The sequence below is a fragment of the Crotalus tigris genome, unplaced genomic scaffold, assembly GCF_016545835.1.
Source record: "Crotalus tigris isolate CLP2741 ecotype Arizona unplaced genomic scaffold, ASM1654583v1 scf7180000017678.2327064, whole genome shotgun sequence".
Classification (NCBI taxonomy): domain Eukaryota; kingdom Metazoa; phylum Chordata; class Lepidosauria; order Squamata; family Viperidae; genus Crotalus; species Crotalus tigris.
The window spans coordinates 1,632,010-1,653,122 of record NW_024096561.1 but is presented as its reverse complement, the minus strand read 5'-3'; the positions used below and the strand labels follow the sequence as shown (position 1 = coordinate 1,653,122).

General features: G+C 35.8%; 1 protein-coding gene across 4 annotated transcripts in view; it reads left to right on the top strand.

The window, feature by feature from the left end:
• The first annotated feature begins 971 nt into the window (after positions 1 to 971).
• The window catches only part of CFAP46 (cilia and flagella associated protein 46), a 97,331-nt gene continuing 77,189 nt past the window's right edge, over positions 972 to 21,113 (top strand). For 3 of the 4 annotated variants that reach the window (XR_005556059.1, XM_039337454.1, XM_039337452.1), the window contains exons 1-14: positions 972 to 1,183; positions 2,025 to 2,112; positions 3,179 to 3,303; positions 3,394 to 3,525; positions 4,665 to 4,729; positions 6,544 to 6,708; positions 8,482 to 8,605; positions 11,386 to 11,480; positions 12,114 to 12,215; positions 14,689 to 14,788; positions 16,260 to 16,358; positions 16,691 to 16,881; positions 19,685 to 19,913; positions 20,827 to 20,947. Coding sequence is in view for 3 of the 4 variants with exons in the window: in XM_039337454.1 (XP_039193388.1) it covers positions 2,064 to 2,112; positions 3,179 to 3,303; positions 3,394 to 3,525; positions 4,665 to 4,729; positions 6,544 to 6,708; positions 8,482 to 8,605; positions 11,386 to 11,480; positions 12,114 to 12,215; positions 14,689 to 14,788; positions 16,260 to 16,358; positions 16,691 to 16,881; positions 19,685 to 19,913; positions 20,827 to 20,947 (1,597 nt within the window). In the remaining variant the exon portion in view is untranslated. Of the gene's footprint in view, positions 1,184 to 2,024; positions 2,113 to 3,178; positions 3,304 to 3,393; positions 3,526 to 4,664; positions 4,730 to 6,543; positions 6,709 to 8,481; positions 8,606 to 11,385; positions 11,481 to 12,113; positions 12,216 to 14,688; positions 14,789 to 16,259; positions 16,359 to 16,690; positions 16,882 to 19,684; positions 19,914 to 20,826; positions 20,948 to 21,113 lie in introns of those variants that run through there. The other variant, XM_039337455.1, reaches the window with a different exon arrangement.

Genomic DNA, 21,113 nt, shown 5'->3' with positions numbered 1-21,113 from the left:
GTAGTATTACAAAAATACTGTAAGTCACTAATGGATAAAAGGTTATTAACCATGAATGTATTAATTTATCATTCTCATTTTAAATGGAATTATTATGTAAAAAATCCTTGCATAAAGAGAATCTGCTTCTGTTATAAAGCCATGATTTTATCTTTGAGAAAACAAATTGCTCTCAATCTCCAATTCGGTAAACCTCCAAATGGTTTTAAAGACTAACGAATGCAAATAACCAGATGCCTGCAAGGAATATAAATCCTTCCATTTCCCACAAGCTAGTCAGAGCTGAAGAAGCTTCTTGGATGAGAAGTGAAACATCTTCAAAAAAGAAAGTCCAATTACCTCCTGAAAAAGCATCTTTGAGATTGACACTGGATAGATTCCTTGGACTAGAGCAGAGGTGGGGGAGCCATGGCCCCTTTATGACTTGGAGGTTACAACTCCCAGAATTCCTGAGCCAGCGTGCTGGCGCAGGAATTCTGGGAGCTGAAGTCCCCAAGTCATAAAATGGCCATCGTTCCCCACCCCTGGACTAGAGCAATGCTTCTGAACCTCAAAAGCAGGCTGGCTAGGGAATTCTGGGATTTGAAGTTCCCACATCTTAAAGTTGTTGGGGTTAAGAAATACTGGCTTACGGTTTTCTTAAATCATTTTCACAGGGTCCCCAGCGTGCCACAAATAGATCGGAGTGCTACTAAAATTCTTAAAAACAAGTTCACACACAAAAACAATAGCTTCTAATTTTTTGTATCAATTCTATTTTAGCTTTCCCGGATATTTTAAGCCACTGCCTAAAGCGATAAGCAGAATCTCTAAATCTCTGCAATTGATGACGTCTCTCGGGGCAGTGTGAAAAAAAAAAACCTGTTCGCTTGGCAAGTAATTCTGACTTCTCAAGGACCCCGTAGGGAAGTGAGCAGACCGAGTGAATCGCTACGCTAGCGAGGCGTTGCTAAGAGACGGAGGGACGCGGCAGCGCATGGCGCTTGAAATTGCTCCTGGCATTAGTGGCGATCCCAACCCGGAGCGTCTCGGAAGCGAAGTGGAGGGAGGTCCGGTTAGTACCGGCGCAAGAGCGAGTGGAGACGGTGCTGAACTGGCCTTCGGGGGCGGGAAGGGCTGAAGAAGATACCGAAGGGAGAGGCAGCAGAGCTGATGAGGGATCGTTTGGGAGCAATCCCAGCAGGTAACATCTGTGTGTGACAGTGAAAAGGTACGCCTGTGTGTCCGTGTGAATGTATGGGGATAGATGCACATCTATGGGGATAGATGCACATCTATGGGGATAGATGCACATGCATACATGCACACCTACGTAGATATAACTGCTCCTCATATAAGCTCCAAGTAACCAACCTGAATGATATGATTCATACTTTGCAAAATTTGTTATAGATTTGCCACTGGATGGCGTATTTCTCATCCTTTATATCGTTAGCCAACGATAGGCAGACATAAACCAGATTTTTACACAGCATTCAAAACAGATAATAAAAAAGCTAAGGAGGAAACAAAGAAACAAAGATTAACATCAGGCAAACAATTCAGCAAAAGATAATATCCTAATCAGGGAACAAAATCCCGATCAAAGAACCACCAAGGTGATAACTCAGAGTTGAATTGCGGTGTTCTTAGTGCTTTCTGAGCTTAGCTGTTTTCTTGCAGATATTTAATTACCCAACTAAGTAACCTCCTCAGTGCAAATGACTGTGTAACACTGACTCAATATAGGCAGGGAGCAAACCCCACACTCACTTGTGCTGAGGAGGTTACTTATTTGGGGAATGAAACATCTGCAAGAAAACAACTAAGCTAAGAGCACAAAGAACTCCACAGTTCAATTCTGAACCATACACATATATATATTCTTTTGTAGTGAAACTATATATGGTTACTCAAAAAAGCAGCCAGGTCTCAATTAGTGCAGATACTGAATCCCAAATCTCGCAAAATGTCTGAATGTTTCCTGGTAAAAGAACCTAAAATATTATTTTGCTTTTCATCCTGGATTGTTTTTTTTTTTTCAGCGAATTCTGAACAAAGTCTGAATAAATAGCTGAAAAGGCATGGAGATATTGATTAGGCAGCAGCTGTCAGATGCTGAAAAAGAACAAAGTAAATGGTTTTAAATTCTTTTTAGTATTTATTGTGTGGACTGTTAAAGTTTTCTTTCAGATATTTAAAGAAATGGGTGTTTTCCTACAGTCAAAAAAATTAAAGTTAACAAAGTAAGATCCAGGTACTTATTTATTCTTGGATGAGGTTGGCTTTTCCTAGACTTTCTTTGCCTAAGCTCTTTTGTCCGAGTTAATAGTGCTTTGCACCATATAAATATATGGTATATGAGGAGTGGAAGATGAGGATAATATTTGACAGTTAAGATGGTGATCATTTGTCATGGACAACTGAGTATCTATTTACATGAGGAATATACAAATTATTTTTAATTTTCTTGCATGCAAAAACATTGTTTCCAACTGTCAACATTCTTGGAAAACTCCTTTAGTCCCATTGCTACTTGACAGAAAAGGTTAGATTTGTTTTCAGTAATTATTTTCAGTCTGTGTATTGGTCATACAAATTCTCCTTGAGATAGATCAATGTCTATAGCAGTTTTTTGATTAGGCAAGGCTTCTAATGAAGAATAATGCTATATGTCTATGTTTGCATGACACAATTGAACCACTAATTTGCCAACCACATTTTAGTTCAGTGTAGTTTGTAGGCCCAGATGATAGTTTTAGTTTATACTTCAGTGCATGGTACAAATCCTGAAAATCAGTTGAACTGAGTAAACCGATTAAGGCTATGCAAAGCTTCAAAGAATGCATTGATGATGCTTCAAGCAAGCATGCCTTCAAAGTTGCTGGGCAACAGCTAAAAAGCAAATGTTTTTGTTGTTACTGTGTTTTGTGTGGCATTTGAGTATCCTCTGGCTTTTCTAGAAGGCTACTGGAAGAAAGCTTTGAAATGAAAGTTAATGAAGAAAAACTTACCAGTGTTCTTGTTAGATAAAAACCACAATGTTGCTTCTGTGACCCAAAGCATGACATCAAGGGGAAGCACAACTATCTCTTGGGCTTATTCCTCAGGCTTCTAATTACTCTTACCCAAAATTATTTTCATTATCGATATAACTAAATGCAAAAAAATACTTTTCACCTAATTTATTTTTTTAAAGATGTTGATGCTTTGAAAAGTACTTACAAATTGATCAAATCAGCACATGACGGAAAATCTGCCCTTGATTCCTTGGAGAGTTTCTCTTTTGACTTATATGTCTTATGTGCAGAACAAGCATATCAGGTAACAGCCCATTCATTTTCTTTGGGATAGCATGCCATTTATTAATATTGTGTAGATCTTCTTTAAAAAATGAAATATGTTTAATTTTAGATGGGTCTTCCTGAAATAAGCCATGACTGTCTACAAATGTATTTTAAAGGAAAAGCTCCTGTTAACCAATTCTTAGGTAGAGCATATTTGTGCCAGAGCCAGTTATATACTCCTGTATCTACTGACAATTTGGTGAGTATAAGACTGACTTTGATATTATTAATCTAGAACAAGGGTGTCAGTCTGCTGGCTCGCGGGTCAGTTGCATCATTTGGAGACCGCACCCACCCCAGCTCCGGTAATGCAAAAAAAGTCACGATACGTCATGATACGTCACGTGACGTAGCGAGTTTGACACCCGGGATCTAGAGGCTCTTCTTTTGAAAGGGAAATTAAAGGCAATGGTAGTTGTAATGCTGGCTGGAGAATTCTGGGAGTTGAAGTCCACACATCTTAAAGTGGCTAAGGTTGAGAAACAGTGGTGTAACGATTATAGTAAACACGGCTTGGTTCTTAATTCAAAGACATTCATAAAAAAATTATTTATGCATTTTGTTCTGCTGCCTCTTATATCCCTGAGAAATCTCTCCCATCATTTATATAGTAACATCTGGAAGCAACAATGTTTCTTTTAAGATCATTATGTCTTCCAGTGGATGCCCATGGTTCTGTATTATTAGACTGAGAACTTGGGCTATGCAAAGCATTTGAAAAGAATCCTTTTCAAAGTGTGTTGGGACTTCAAGGCCATAAAGCAAAGTATGGTGCATGGACAGCACCCACAGACTTTTGTGGACAGCTTTGGAGGAGCCACAAAAGTCTGGGAGAACAAACTTGCTTTAGTGCTTGCAATGTCATACTTTGCAAAGTGTCCCATTCAAATACTTCACAAAGCCCTACTCTGAATGGGATTGTGGTAACTTAAGTGTATTAAATAGTTTTTATTATACACAATTAGCAGACTTAGGATACTTTGCGCAGTGTCAAGTTCTGCACATGTATAAAATTATATTTACTATTTACACAGGTATAAAGTAATACAAGATGCATCCAAAGATTCCATTCAGATATAATGGACATTCTGCTGTAATCTATACCTCTCCCCCATTTAAATCATTAAATAAAGAGTTTACTTTATTACCTACCAACTCATGCAATATAATATACATATATACATATTATAAATAGCAAAAGAATAATACATATATTTGAAGTATGTAGAAGTTGTGAGTTCTGAATTAATAATAGTTTGGGAATTGTTGGTACTAGAAGAGCAATATATTGTAGAATTTTTATTTATTTCAAAGTGAAATACTTGCATTTCCTTTTAGGAACAATTTGAAAAATTCAATATAAACTTGCTGAAAACCATTGATTTTGCATTAAGTGATTTAAGGTAAGATTTTTCTCATTCCTTTCTTTTTGAAGATCATCTCCCTGATTTTATTCAATAATGAGCTGGAAACAATTGTTGTGCCTAACTAAATAAATAAGAATTACTTCATAGCATAAAAAGTATTGTCCTTTTGTTGGCTTCTTGGTGCCCTCTGAGCATGGTTGTTTTGTTGCAGACATTTTAATACCTCCCTAGGTAGCATCATCAATAAGAAGGAGAGTGGGGTTTAATGGCTGCTAGCCACTTAATGAGCTTTGCCTTAATGTGGCTATCTATTTTATATGCTAAGTCATGGAGCAATAACCAGAATACTTTAAAAGACCTAGGCAAGATTGAATGCCTGATTTTTAATCACATTCCTATCATATTTACTGGCTTATTTTACTTAGCTAGCCTTCAGGTTTTATTTATTTATTTAGAGCAGTGGTTCTCAACCTGTGGGTCGGGACCCCATTTGGGGTCGAATGACCATTTCACAGGGGTCGCCAAACAACGCAATCCGCCATTTTTCCCCCTTTTCCTGAGCTGTGCTACTCCCTTTTATTCTATTGGCTTTTGAAAGCCAATAGAATAGACTCTCTTGAATAGAGTCTAATTCTATTGGCTTTCAAAAGCCAATAGGAATTGTCCAGGCTGTCTCTGCCCTGCTGAGCCCCCCAAAAGCCCCAGTCTGCAAACGGTGCTGCACCAGTTGAGTAGTCCTCGACTTACAACCGGTTGAATAGTCCTCGACTTATGACCAGTTGGGAATTGCGGCATTAAAAAGGTTGAGAACCACTGATTTAAAGTATGGCATCTGCAGAGGTCATGCAATCACTGATATACAAATTTCGTGATATGTAGAGAATACAATACAGGAGATAAGATATTAAGATAAAACCATAATAAAATTGTGATAATATAGAGCCACAGAATTGCAAGGGGTTGGATGTTATAATTCAATATCTAAGGAAGCTAACCATCTAACTGCTTCTAGTGTGGCTGCAATAAGATCATCCCAGGTGCTTTGAAATTGTTTTCAATTTTTGTCCAATTACTTCAAGGTGTTTTCCAAATGTAAAGGATTCTGCATCAAAAGAAGATGCTGTGAGCAAGGTCTGGCTCTCACTTCATTTATTGAAGTTGGTTTTCAAAAAGGACTAAAACCTCTGTGGCTTTTATTAATTTGACTGCAGCTTATGACATGGGGTAGCTTGACAGTTTGCTGCTCAAGCTGAAGAAAACTAAAAGTTTAAAAGTAACAAGGCTTCTGGGGAACATGCTTAAAACTGATACTTCAAGGTCACTGTAAGAGGCACCACTAGTAAATCCTTTTCCATTAAGAATGGCTTGCCACAAGGATCGGTTCTAGCCCAACTTCTATTTAATCTATATACTAGTGATTTACCAGAACCAACTGAAAAATTGACTAATGATATGGCACTTGCTATCCAAACCAAGGATTCTGAGGAAGCAGAATATATTCTTACTAAGGATCTGAGTTCATTAAACCAATATTATGAGAAATGAAGGCTATGCTCTAACCCAAATAAAACCAAAATACACGTCTTCCATCTAAGCTATCGTGCAGCAAAGAGAGAGTTAAACATATCTTTTTGTGGAAAGAGGATAAAACACAACTGTCATCCAAAATATCTTGAGATAATCCTTGACCGATCCCTTACATTTGGCTTCAGGTTATCCATGAATAAAAAAAAACAATATAATAATCTGATGGTGGAAAGTCTTGATAGGAGAATGTCCTATATCCATTTCTTGCTTATTTCTATTTGGGGCCAGCTAATCTTAATGAATAATAATATGTTTTATTCCAGATACTATTTTTTGATATATAATGCTTCAGTTATTTATTGGAAAAATATAAGACCATTTTTAAAGCCCGGGTTCCGCTACTTTCTTATACCAAGTCTCTCTCAGATTGTGCCTGCATTGAAACATCCAGATGAGGAAGACAAAGATTGGACAGCAGAACTTATGATGTAAGGTGAATTCCTATTTAGGGAATAGGAATGTCTATAAAATCAATATGGTAATTTCTTTGGTTGCAGTAATGATGGCTTTTCCTATGTTATAAATATCTCCATAGGAAGAAAAGAAGCTGTCCAAGAATTTCTAGTCAGTGAGATGCTGGCTCAAATGTAAATTTAATGTTCTATTGTTAACATTCACCAAAGAGTTGTTAAGTTACAATTTAATATTGATTATTAATATTATGTATGAAATGCTACATAATGTCAAGATTTTGAATCAGAAATCAAGTTGTTTGATTTGACAATAGGATTTTTTTTTTTGAATACCAATCATTAATTTAGTGCTTTGAATATAACCTAAGAAAGTATAGGAGCCTGAAGGAGGGTCAAACACATCACAAGTTATGAGTCCCTGTGCACCAACAAGAGATCTAATTTCAGCCCACCATGAATGCCTCTCTTATCTCCTGCTCATTTCCCTTAATGGCCAGTTGCTCAGATTCTTATAGAATGCTTAAGTTTGCAATAAATCTTTATACTCATTTGAACTTCCTGAATCTCCTGATTTTATTGGCATTTGACAAAAAGAATATTGATGTTTTCATGATATTCTAAAATAACTTTTAAATGATTATGGAAGCTGATCTAATGGTTTTTGGAAAACCTCATAAAACCTGTTTATGCAAGTCATAGACTCACTAAATGACTGGTTTAAAATTAACTTAATAGGAGACTTAAGGACCTACACTTTTTGTTGTGATATTTTTTTCTAACGGGACATGATTTTCAGTTCAGGGGAGTACAAGCATATCTTTATATATATACACTGTGTATCTGTTTTGAGGATCTTAGCATCTCAAATACATATTACTCCACTTCATATTGGTAGTCCTTACTTAATGACCGCAGTTGGGACTGGCAACTCCATAGCTAAGCAAATGCAGTTGTTAGGCGAGACTTCATATGATCATGATGGATTTACAATCTCACTTCTGCTGTGATCATTAAACAAGTCACCCATGGATATTAAGTGTGCAATCACGTGATCACCACTTGTAATTTTACTTCTTCATTTTCTCTGCTTGTCAAAAGCCAGCTGTGAAGCATGCAAATGGCAATCATGTGATTATCATAAATGCCTGCCAGTTGTGGAGCCTCTGGATGTCAGTTACATGATCATCAAGGAACTGTGAGGACCAGTTGTAAAGTTACTTTTTCAGCACTATTGAATGTCCATTAAGCAGGGCAATTGTGAGGACTACTTGTATATGCTTCAGTTCTACATCTACACATACAAAAATTGCATAATGGCTACAGTGTCCTAAAGTTTGGGTAAATGTAATATATGGACAGAGAGATCATCCTTTTTGTCCTAACAAAAATGCAGATTATTGGACAGATTTCTCAGTAAGAGAAAATGAAAGAAAAGCACATTTAATTTTATTCTGCTACACTGGACAGATTATCATTTTTTTAAAACATTATTTGATGTATAGCCAAATGGTTTTTAAAAGTATGTTTGATAGGATTGCATTTTTCTTATTTTTTTCTTTTTTACCATTGTGCATCTGATTAATTGAGTAATATTTTTTCTATTTTCTTATCTTCAAAATGAGTGATCATGTAACACATATATGATGAGTATCTTCATTTTCACTCAAGATTATAAAATAAAGAACTTTCAAGTTTTCAAAGGCTTTTGTCAAAAAATAATAATAAATCATGTATTGTTTACCAATACTTTTCCAAAGGATATTTAATATAACCACTTTTTCATCCCAGAGAATTGCTGGAGTGTTTCCTGGATGCTTCCAGAATAGAAGAAGCCACAACCTTTTCATCCACTGCAGCCACATTCATTGAAGAAAATGTTCCAAGTAGATATCAGAATTTATTTTCAATAATGGTAACTTTTGAAAATGTTACATACAACTTATATTTTTCCCTTGATGCTAACAGAATGCTAGAAAAGTTACATGTATGAAAGTTGGTGTTTCACCTGAATGAGTAATCTCGCTTTATATCCTTCTAATAATATGGATAATTTATGATACATAATAAAAAAATGAGAAGGATATATTGTAGTAGGAAACAAAAAATGAAATAAAAATATAAGAAGAAAAAGACACTGCTATCTAGCAGTTTATTTACCTGTTAGATTTATAGCCTTTAGGAGCTCAAGGAGAAGTTCCATTTTTCCTGTTTGAGCATAGGGTTGGACTAAGGTCCCTTCCAACTCTGTTATTCTGCTAATTTGGTCCTGTCCTGCACTCAACTGTCCTGCACTGTGAGAAATTGAAATTGAAAGTAGTAAAGAATCTAATGACACCCTGTATAATGCTACATTTTAAGGGAAAAAATAAATGTATGGGTGATAAATTGATGATTCATTATGGAAAAGAATGTTATACCAATTTTGTGGGGGAGGGAGAACAAAGAAAGAAAAAAAGCAAAACAAAGAACATTAAAAAGAAAAAAGTGCATTAAAAAAGACTAGCACACATAGACATATTGTTACCTCCCATTTGAATGCTGATTAATATATTACAACAATATATTAATTGTGAAACAGGCCCAAAGAATTTTAAACTACTAAACCAATGATGGCGAACCTTTTAGAGACCGAGTGCCCAAACTGCAACCCAAAACCCACTTATGCATCGTCGAGTGCTGGGTGGGTGTGGCCAATTGACTGGGCGTGGCCCATTGGCTGGGCGTTGCTGTGGTAATAACGGCAGCCTCGGTAGGACTAAAAAGTTCAATCAATCAATTCCAACTTTGTAAGATCTTTTTTTTCCCCTGCGAGAAGTTGAAATTGACTGATTGAATTTTTTTTTTTTTTGCACACGGCGGCGGAGGCCTAAAGCGAAAAGGTTTTATAAAACCCAGCTGAAGGCCTAGGACTGGGGCAACGGCACGCATGCCCACAGAGAGGGCTCTGTGTGCCACCTCTGGCACCCGTGCCATAGGTTCGCCACCACTGTACTAAACTACTAATTCTATTTCCAAGTTTTTAACTTATCATTTATATACTATATTAATAACAAAATAGTTAACATGATAACAATAATAAAAATACAAGATTAAAATTCCAAAACTCTATTATTATAATCAACTTGTAGGAAATTTACCACAACTTCTTAACTATCCCATACCATCCCCAAAATTAACATTGATTGACCTGGATCAAACATCCATGTTTGTTTCTTAATACCAACTCTTATCAATTGTTGTCTGATTAAATACAATACATTCACACCAGTCTATCTTCCCCAAAAAAGTCCACATGAAATTGTTCCCCAGTTAAATGTGATAAATCCATTCCCTAATCTCCTTCAATCCACTAAAAAAACTCCAATTTGTTAGTTACCCACTCAGAGAGTTTTCTGCTATTGGATAAGAATGCAGACTTGAAATTGAGGGGGGGGGTGTATGGAGTCATCTCTGACATTTCTAAGTCTGGGTTTATAGTTCCTAAGAATCTACTGTTTTGAAATCACATTCCTTTTGTAGTTTAATTTATTTACAGTCACTTGCCTCTGAATGTTTTCCACAGCATTAATAAGTTCCTCAAACCTTTTAAAAAAGCTTTCAGCCAAACAGTCTTTTTTCGAGTATCAGCCTCCTTCCCTTTTCTATAATCTGTTGCATTGTTGTTCTTCAAAACAGAATAAGAAGAAAAAAGAGTAGGGAAAATATTTTCTGGATATTTTGATCCAGGATTAAAAGAAAGATTAAGAAAGATAAACTCCAAACTTTTTGCCAATTGATAAAATATAAAATCCCTGTAGTCCAATAAAATGTAAATCAAATAAAAGCACTTCCACCATCCAAGGATATGCCATGTTTCTTTATAGAGAAATAAAAATTATTCAAAACAGCATAAATCAAAAGGAAAAAAAACAGATAGAGTCCAGCATGGGGTTAAAATAAATCAGCCTTCAGCCAACCAGTCAACTTTTAAAGATAAAAAACAAAGTAACACAGAGGTTTCAAAAAGTGAAGTTAAAACCCATGCATATTTAAGAAAACGAACTGCTGAGAGGCAGATATATGCCCAGTAGCTTTCTGACTGCTCCCAAAGAGAACTGGAATCTTCAAGACTCCCCTTCCCAGGTGGGTCCAAAGCCATCCAAAAGCTGTCTTGGGTCATTTCTGAGTGCTCCCGTTTAGATCCAAGGAGCAGCACTGCCAAAGAACCAGCTTTGGCAGTAAAATTGGCAAATCATCAGCAGGAAAAAGAAAAGTTCCTACTGTTCAGCAGACATCTTGGGGAAGAGCTTTTGGTGTTTTGTATTTTAACTTTTTTTGAATAAAATAAAAATAGATTAAAAAGAAAGGAAAAGTGTGTGTTACAGTTTAATTTGAGCAAAGATAGTTGAGTTGAGCAAAGTATTTGGTAATCGTGTATAGTTTGATGATCTACATAGTTTCACTCAAGGAACCATTTTACCCTTAGGGAGATCTTTGTGTTAGATTGAAATCTAATTGTTTTGTACTTTAAGAATGACCATAATGAAAAGTCAAATCTGATTTTAAAAATGGGGAAATCTTCCGCTGTACATAGTTATCATATAGAGCCTATAATGAAAATACCAGGAATCTACATTGAATTTCAATGTTGGAAATTCTGATGGTTTTCTTCTTTCTATAATCTGATAATGTAGTTGCTGTAATTGTTTACAGGTGCGTAACAAACTAGTGGATGTTTTAGATATAGAAGACAAATTTGAAAGCTCTCTTAATTTGAATATCATATATAAAATTCAAACAATCAAAGGGTAAGTATCAGCTTTTACGCATGTACTTCTTTGATGTTTATATATCTAAAGATAGACCAGTATCGTGGAAATCATAAGTAAAAGAAAATGCACAAATTGAATTTATTGATCTGTTAGAATTACATCCTGTTTTAAGTTCAGTAACTCAAGGCAGCATAGGTTCCATTTTTCCCTCTATTTTTTTTTTACCTCTTATATATCCTAAACTGCATTTGTAATGTTTTATAAAAAGCAGTCTTCTTGCTTAAAGTACAATTGACTATTTAAATCTAATGACTGAGCAATGTGCAGAAATATCTCAACATAAGCAAGTTCCATAGATACATAAATCATTGATAATACAATAATAAAAAAGAATAAAATGCCCACTTTCTTTCCTTGTGAAGAATCAAAGTCGTTATGTATTTTCAGAATGATAGACATATTCCATTGTTGGGATTGTTACTGACCCAAACCCCACTCATTTCTTGTGGGATCAAGAACTTATGTAGACCCACTCTAGATGATTTTACAAGATGGACTTTATTTGGCCTAAAAGTACTTAAGATGGATGGATGGATGGAGATGGATACATAGAGATAGATAGAAAATTTGCAAAATATTATTAATCTTCTACTTATAAAATAATTGCAGGCAATTAGATAAAAATCAGATTCCAGAAGATGCTGCTACAGATTTGAATAACATATTTGAAATTTTGAAAGGATCTAGAAAACAAGTAAAACGTAATGAAAGGTGAGTTTCATATTTAACAACATTCTGGAAACTTTAAAAACAATATATTTATTGTATCCAGATCTAAAAAATAAAATTGATATATTTACTTTGTTCAGATATTTACTTTGTTCAGATTTATTTTAATGTTTGGTGAATGAGTCAGGTGATAATGAGTTATTTAGCTGAATTCTGTTTTTTCCCCATCTGTTAGTGTTCAGATGATATATCAAACTTCAATGAAGAAATTTTCTTTTTTGTTGGTATATTTGTTCTATTTTTCTTCTTCTTTCTTCAAGTCTATTGTAGTGACTTCTGTTTTTTTTGCCTTTTTAAATGTAAAATGTGTATTTTGCATGTTTATGTATGTATTGCTTACATAGCTTTGGATGTTTATATTTTTGGTATTTATTTTTTATGTTCTAAAACACTGTCCCCAACCTTTGTGGCTTGGTGGCCCAGCAGGGGGGGTGGGGGAGAGGAGAACTGGGCTACACAACTGGTAGGCTGGCATGCCCATGCACACAGCCCTTGCGCAAATGGCGGGCTAGTACGCCTGCGCACAGCCCAATTTGCACAAGCGGTGGGCCGGCTTGCATGCATGTGATTGCCCACCAGCCTGCGCAAGTTGAGCTGCGTGTGCACACTCCAGCCAGCAGGTTAAGCAGCCCAGTACCGAATAGACTACAACCTGGTAGTGGGCGATGACCCAGGAGTTGGGGACCCCTGTTCTAAAGGATTTATTTGAGGTGGGTGAGCATTCATGGAACTATTTCATTTATTTTTTATTCAAAATTTATGCTTTGTTGTATGGTGGGTTGTTTCCCCTTCCTGGTACAGGATTTTTTATTTTGTTTTACCGATTTATGATTGTTTTATATTTCCTGGTTTTATTGCTGTTGTGAACCACCTGGAGTTATTTAAGATGGGCAGCCGGTACAAATGTTTTAAATTTTTTAAACTTATCTGGCAAGAATTCATAGGTTTTTTTTAAAACACTCAACAACCCTTCACATTCAAGGACACCAAGAACTGTGCAAAAGGTCCATTCATTCATGAGAAGTTGCTGGAGCTACAATTTTAATAACTGATGCACTTTCACCTTTAACATTGACAACGGGCCATTAGCTGTTTCATTGGGATTCATTTCTCTGCTATAAGAGACTCTTATCTAGATGTCTGTGAGACTTCTGCCAAGGATCTAGCCCAGGAAATGAATTTAATCATGTAAAGTCAAAAGGTCTTTACTGCTGAGTCTTGATAAAAGGAGCCTGACAGCTTGATTGCCTATTCCTGTTTCAGCTGCTGCAGGAAAAGAATCATTACTTAGTCCAGGGGTCTTCAAACTTGGCCCTTTTATGACTTGTGGACTTCAACTCCCAAAATTCTGGGAGTTGAAGTCCATAAGTTATAAAAGGACCAAGTTTGAAGACCTCTGACTTTGTCAGTATTTCTCATTAAGGATTCACCCAATGCCTATTGGCTGTCTGGCTCCTTCACTGATTGTCAAAATAACTGTCCAGTGCCTCACTCCAATATCAAAACTAAGTAGCTACCCCAGATGAGCCAGCAACCCTAGATAATGGACAAAGTAGCCCAGCACATGGGACAGAATCAATTATCACAGGAAAGCCTCTCCGAGTAGGACTCCATCACTGTTGATTTAGCTACACCCAAGGACCATTCTGCATTGAATAGTCTCTTCCCTGCTGAACATGTATGAGAATCCAAGTAAATACCTTCTGTGCTCAGTGTGAACTATTTATCCCCCGATACCAAATGATTTCCCCACACAATATAAATGATAATTCTCTGTATTATTTATCACACAAATCAACTCCTTGTTATAGCTCAGATTTAGCTCTTTTTCCTAACACAGGCTTCCAAGCATTCTGAAATATGTTCATGATTGAACGAGATTTGCCTCTTTCAAATAATGAGCACCATAGAGAAAATACTAATGTTGTTTCATGCCATAAATATTAGGGAAAGCCTGATGGAAAAATAGGCTTTATTCCCCTGTGGCGCCCCATATTAGGGCAGCTAATCCTTCTCTGTGTGGTGGGAGATCCTCAGCAGCTCCTTATAACAAGATTGTAGTTGTCAGCTTGAAACCTAGAACTATTTATTTAACCAATATAGTAGGAAAAGAAGAAGATAGGATTCCTTCCTTTCCTTTTCTCTCAGTTTTGTGACACCTTTTCTTAGTTGCTGTGACAGCTTGACATGCTATTTAGCAAGAGAAGAGAATGATCTACCTTTCTAACTAAATTTTTAAAAAATCTATCAGATTTTATTTATATTACTGCTCCCTGTACTTCTCTCTTACAATAAACCAACTGGGATACTAAACTTGCAACCACTCTCCTATATTTTTGTTCATAACTCAGTTGAAATTACTTCTGAGTAAGCAAGGTAATTATTAGTCTTTAGTGCATAAAAGTCACTGTTACTTGCTAGTTTTATTCTGATTCTGTTTTTTTTATTTTTGCAGAATATCTTTGCTGCTGGAACTAGCACGACTTTCTTTGAGGTTAAATTGTATAAATATTGCAATGTTATGTTTAAAAGAGTTGAAGAATTATAAAATTCATGTGAGTATTAAGAAATCCTAGCTTGAATTAGATTGTCATGATGCATGATTATTACGAAAGATTAACTTTTTTAACTTGTATATAAATGTATTTTGGGTGGAAAGATGCCGTATAAACAAAAGAAACAAATAAAAAAATCATTCTAAAATTACTTTGTTAAAACAATGATCAAAGTCCATGAAACACATTGTTCCCTAGAAGCACCATTCTCTTAAAACAATAATTAGAAATAGAATGTAGATGAATGTATTATTGAAAACATAAAGAAATCACATTATATATGTCCATAATAATAGAAAGTGGAAGTCATAGTTCCGAATAATGAAACATTTCAAAGAACTTCCAGGCATGTTTATCCTAAAGCCTTTATTAACAGTTTTACAAACTGACGGCACATCATGGAGGTTTATGCCAGAATCTGAATTCCTCTTGCTGGCATCTAACTTTTCTTGCTAAACCCCTCCCTTATCTTGCAGTCACAAGCCACATCTTCCAATTAGCCCAGAGGGCAAAGATTCACTTCTGTTCCTTTTCCTGGGCTTTTGTTATTATTCCCCTCCCTTTTCTCTGTCATCTGAATTAACTCTAAAAATGCCAGACAGTTCTGCATATTTTGTCAAAGCAAGAATATTCAATATTAGCAGCGTTGACAGTTATATTACCACTTGTCTGCTTCTGTATTCTACTTTCAGCTGGATGAATAAGATTTTAAATTTTTTATTGGGATATTCAAATCTTTTTAAAGAGTGATTTGGAATGTGTTATAAGTGCATGTGAATATTTTTGATGAACCTTAAAATAATTAAAACCACCATTTTCCCCCAAGTGCTTAAAAAGGACTTCATATGACCACCTGCACAGTCCCCTTTTAAAACAGGGATCCCCCAACTCCCCATCTGTGGACCGGCACTGGGCCATGGCATGCCAGAAACTGAGCCACACAAACAAGTGAAGCCCCATCCGCAGGATGCAAGCAGTACACGAAACCATGCTCTCTCCGGTCCATGGAAAAATCTCTCTCCACAGAACCGGTCTCTGGTGCCCAAAAACTTGAGGTGCCACTGTTTTAAAGGATATGCATTCTCTAATAAATATTGTTTGTGCCGGTGCTTTGGAACCACTCCACTGTCATAATCGCAATAGTCACATTATAAATGAAATGATATGTTTTCAAGTAGTGAAATATCTGGAAACTTTTACCTGGATAAGTACATTCATTTTGGGGGGGGGCAACATGGTCAGAAGTGGCTTTCTCTTGCTTTCTCCTAGGGCAGAGAGAGAGTGGTTGGCTTGAAGAGGCCTAGTTGATTAGAACTTTCATTCTCCAGGAAGGCTGGGTAAATGTTATATGTAAATTAGGCCTCTACAATATCTACAAGCAGAAAATCTGAACATTATAAGTAAATAATTGAAAGCAACGGAGATGGTTCCTGATTATTTATCTTTAATTAAATTTTGCTTATATTAATAGGATCTAGGAAGAGAAATTGAGTTAGATTGCTTGGAATGTGACTGTGAAGTCCAAACACTTGGGCCTAAAATTGAAACTTACACTAAAAGTGTTGTCGAGGTATGTTGATTCCTTAATATTATTTTGTAAAGGCAGACACACCCTCCACTTTAGATCTATAAATCCAATGTCTGTCTCTTTTGAAAGTAAGAGAATCAAGTTAGAAAGCATAAGAATGATCTTTTAATTCAGGAGTATGTTCTTGTGCAGATCATAAACTGTGCTTCCAAATGTAGCTACCAATAAAAAGGCACAAACCTATAAAAGTGAAAAAATTGAATAGTGTTAACAGATCAGTCAGTTATGCTATCCCAATTATGAGAGAGCTTTCAGACTAGCTTCATTAAAGTATTGCTTCCATAATAATTGGAAACCATATTTTATTCCTACAGGCTCAATTAAAAGTTATACAGAAACTTGATTTAATTTTGAACCGTGCAATTCGGCTGAGAGATCCTAATATTATTCAGGTAGTATGTACTACTCAGTGGAATATCTGCTTACCACTGTTGCAACACAATTTGCAACATCATATACGAAAATCCCTGCTAGCAATTGCTGAAGTCCTTGAGAAGATTGACAGGTAAATTCATCTTGGATAATCTACCTTTCATTTTGTTTTAGATAGCATAATATCTTATTAGTTTAATAGATTTACTGATTTATAGGATGTCAGCCTGATATCAGGAAATTTTGAAAAAAAATCATAGGAATGTTTACATTACTGTTATAGGTTATAATAACAGAATTGTGAACCTGTCTGCCCCCTCTTATACCAAAAGGAATCGAGGTGGGTCTGCTGTGAGTCTTTTTCTCAATTCCACCCCTTTCCCAAGACTGAATTGTCATTTATTTTCTCTTAATGGCTCCTGTATGTCTCCAAACTTATTTCCATGTTCTTCTGTATCTGAGCACTCAAGGCAGTTAACAAACATTGAAAAAGCAGAATATATTTTATTAAAAAGTTTTTATTTTCCATTTATTCATACAAAATACAATTCAATTAAAATAAATTCCTAACCATTGGTACCGCCTGCCCATTCCCCCCAGGCTGCGTCCACCCTCTCTAATCCTTCCCTACTTCCCTCCTCTTTCTCTCCTCCCCTCCTACTCTCTTCCCCTCCCCTTCTCCTCTAACCATCCTACTTCTTCCCTACTCCTAAAACTTTTTAATAAAATATAAACTGATTGTTTAAAAAATAAATAAATAAATAATATATAAAGTAAACAAAGAAAAAGCAGAATATAAAAACATACTGTAAATTAAAATTAACATATATTTGATACTAAAATTATGTAACAATCAAAAACCTGGTGGAAGAGATGCGTGTTTTTTTTTTTTTCAAATATTGAAAGATAGGATCAATTTCTGAAGAAAGGCATCCCATCATCTGAGGGCATGCCAGAAAGAAGGTCCTCTGACCATAGAAGGTTGTTCAGAAATGTTTTTTTTCTGCATCTTTCCAGACAGCTTGTAACAGGAGAGGCTTACCTTAGATAAGTCCTAGACCATTTAGGTCTTTAAATACTTAAATACCTGTTTAAATGTGAGCACCTGATATAACAATACCAATGAGGTATCAACTGGCAGATATTTTAATAAAGGCACCATATGATAACTGTGCTTTATGCTGGTTAACAGCCTACATGCCACATTTGTGGACACTTTTCAAGGGGAGTCCTGCATAGAAAATATTGCAGTAGTGATGACAGGATATAACCAAGGTGAGGAATAACCAATGGCAAATCAGCTGGCTCAGGACAGATTGTAGCTGGCAAATAGTAAATCAAATGAGGATCCACAAAAGATGTCTCGTATGTATCCAAATCTGCAGCCTAAATGTTGGAGATGTGGTTGTTTGAATGCAACATATTATCATATTTGGTGGTCATGTAAAAATATAAAGGCTTTTTGGATTAAGATTTGGTGGAACATTCAAAAAAATTTTAATAGAAGGATAAAATTTACACCACAATTGTTTTTGTTAGGCATTATTGTTGATTGTGATGATAAAGAAATTATTTTAATGTTGAATTTAATTACAGCGGCAAGGCTGCTGATAGGGCAATATTGGAAGAAGGAGTTTTTGCCTACTTTGGAGGAATGGTTTCTTAAAGTTTCTTATTTATCTGAAATGGCAAAAATTTCGGCTTATCTGAAAGATCAATCGCAAGAGAAATATTTTTTGGTGTGGAAAAGATGGGTGAATGTTATACAGCACAAATATGAGATTAAAAAGTATTATTTAGCTTTTGAATAATTTATGTTTAAGGTAACGATTAGAACTATTGTTTTGTTTTGTTTTTATATATTGGAGTTAAAGTATTTAAAATTTTCTTTTTTGAATGTGTTTATAATTGTTTGATGTTTATTTAAGTTGTAAGGGTTTTTTTAGTTTTTATTAACCCTGTATTCAACTCTGGGAAGGAGGGTGATGGGGGGAGGGGGGTGGTGGGAGAGAGGGATTATTTTATTGTAAAACTGTAAAAATTTTCAATAAAAAAAATAGTAAATCAAATGAGGAACAAGATATGCACTGTTCACTATTGCAAACTTTAATATTCTAAATCTTATTATTCACCAAAAGCATCCTTTATCTTGTCTGGGTCTAATTTAAGCTTATTCTCCCTCATCTAGCCCATTAGCAATATTCAAGGGTATCAATTGTTTTGTTGAAGGTGAATGATAAGAAGTAGACCTGGTGTCATTGGCATGCACTCCAAAACTCATTCCTCTAGCAATTTCATATAGATACTAAACATATGATAGATAGGATGGAAACTGAGAGATACTATCAGGTCACAGGATAGGTATCAGAGTTCCCCAGCACCCCTTTCTGGATTTAATCAAACAGGTAGGACAAATGCCCAAAGATCACTCATTGGTTGGTGGTATTAAAAACCACTGAGAAGTCTAGGACAACTAGCAGAGCCTCACTTTCCCCATCCTTTTCTCAGAATAGGTTCAGAGTGACTGAAGTAGGTAGCAAAAAATAATATATCAGATTAACCAAAGCAATGAAATACCAGTTGAAATGATCCAAGTAATTAGTGTCATTCAGGGATGTTTTGAACTGCAAGGGTCCCATTGCCTGATCATCTTTCCTGTAATTAGCCTGTTTGAAACTAGCCTAATTCACCTTTAAATAATATTTATAGTATAGATTAAACAATGTAGATGGATCCTTGAAAATCTGTGAATCACTATTCTTAAAAAGCAATTACTATATAGGCCAACACCGGCTAATGAACTGGCAGCTGTGATTTCACATTGTTGTGTGTAATAATAATAAACCTAATTGTAATAGATATGTATTTCATAAGGAGAAAGTTTTTATAGAATATCTTAATCTGTGTACTTGAAAACAGTTATGGTTACTTCCTAGCATGTTGATTTTATTGCGTTGTCAAGTACATATGGAAATTGCTCGTATTGAAGAAAAAGCAGACAGAGTAGAGACTGCAATGGAACATCTAGAGAAGGCCATCAACCTTGATAACAATGGGCAGTACCATGAATACCTCAAAATGGCTTTCCATCGGCTTAGCTTAAACACCATGCTGTATAAGTCATTGGAGCGTCTAGAAGACCAAGCAAGTTTGATGATTGAACAGGTAATTGTTGGATATATTAGAGCAGGATGTGTTATTAGAGCATCAGTACAATTGGAAAAAGCAAGATTGCACATGTCTTAAAAAGCTTTAATTTTAAGCTGTTGGAGTGCTGCCACACACACACACACACCCCAGTTGTTAAACATTACTGTCATGGTTCTGATAGATGAAACCAATGAAAAGAACTTAAAGGCAAAGATTTATTCCCGAGAGAACATTTTATTCAGGAAACAAAGTATCAGCATAGTTGAACCCAAGACTAAAGTTCCCTCCCCCCCCCACTACAAAGTAACAAGTTGCAATTCCCACCCCAGAAAGTCTGTCATAAATCACATTCATCAATTAATCTAAAACAAGGGTTCTCCTCCCAACTTTTCAGCCCGCCAAAACTTTATCTAGAATTGACTTTGATGCTTATACAGTTGCAATTGTTACCGCTAGCTAAACCAGCTCAAGTATTCCTTCTTTCCCCTCATTTCTCATCTGAAATACCAAACAACAGGAAAAAAAACACAATGAAAGCAAAAGATGAAAATGGCTACAGTTTCTCAGTTGTCTTATCAGTATGATAAGAGAGAAAGGGTTGAGGCCAACAGAAATATATTGTTGGGGAACTAATAAATGCCACCTTTCTTCTTGTTTGCCACAGAAATGCAATATGAGAAAAAGAGAAAAGCCTTGGGTAGAGAAGTGGTTGCTTTCTTGGTTTGTTGCTTTCCAGAAGCCAACAGTGATAGGTTGCAGCAAAAAATCAAAGCTTGTCATCTGGAAAGAAAAAAAAAAACATGAAGGGGAAAAATATCTTGGAGGGGACATAGCTAATTGGGGTGGAGTCCTGAACCCAAATGTGTCTTCTTCATTGATCATATTTTCTTTCATTTTTACTAATATAATTAGTCCTTTTTCTCTCCAGGCTAAAAAAGGAACCGCAAATGATAGTGTAAGGAAAAAACGCTCTCTGTTGGTGAATGCTGGCCTTGCACTAGCACCGGAGGCTTTTCAGGTTGTTCTTGATAGTGAAAACGAGGCTAAAGGTAATTTAAGTTTTCAGTAATGGCAAAACTAAGATATTTCATCCCCCTTTGACTAACCACTTTGGCTTCAATGATTCCTTATTGCAATTGGCAAAATTAAATAACTTCCATGCCAGATAATTAATTTTTGAGAAAGCTCCATTAATAGTGATCCCCTCTTCCCTCA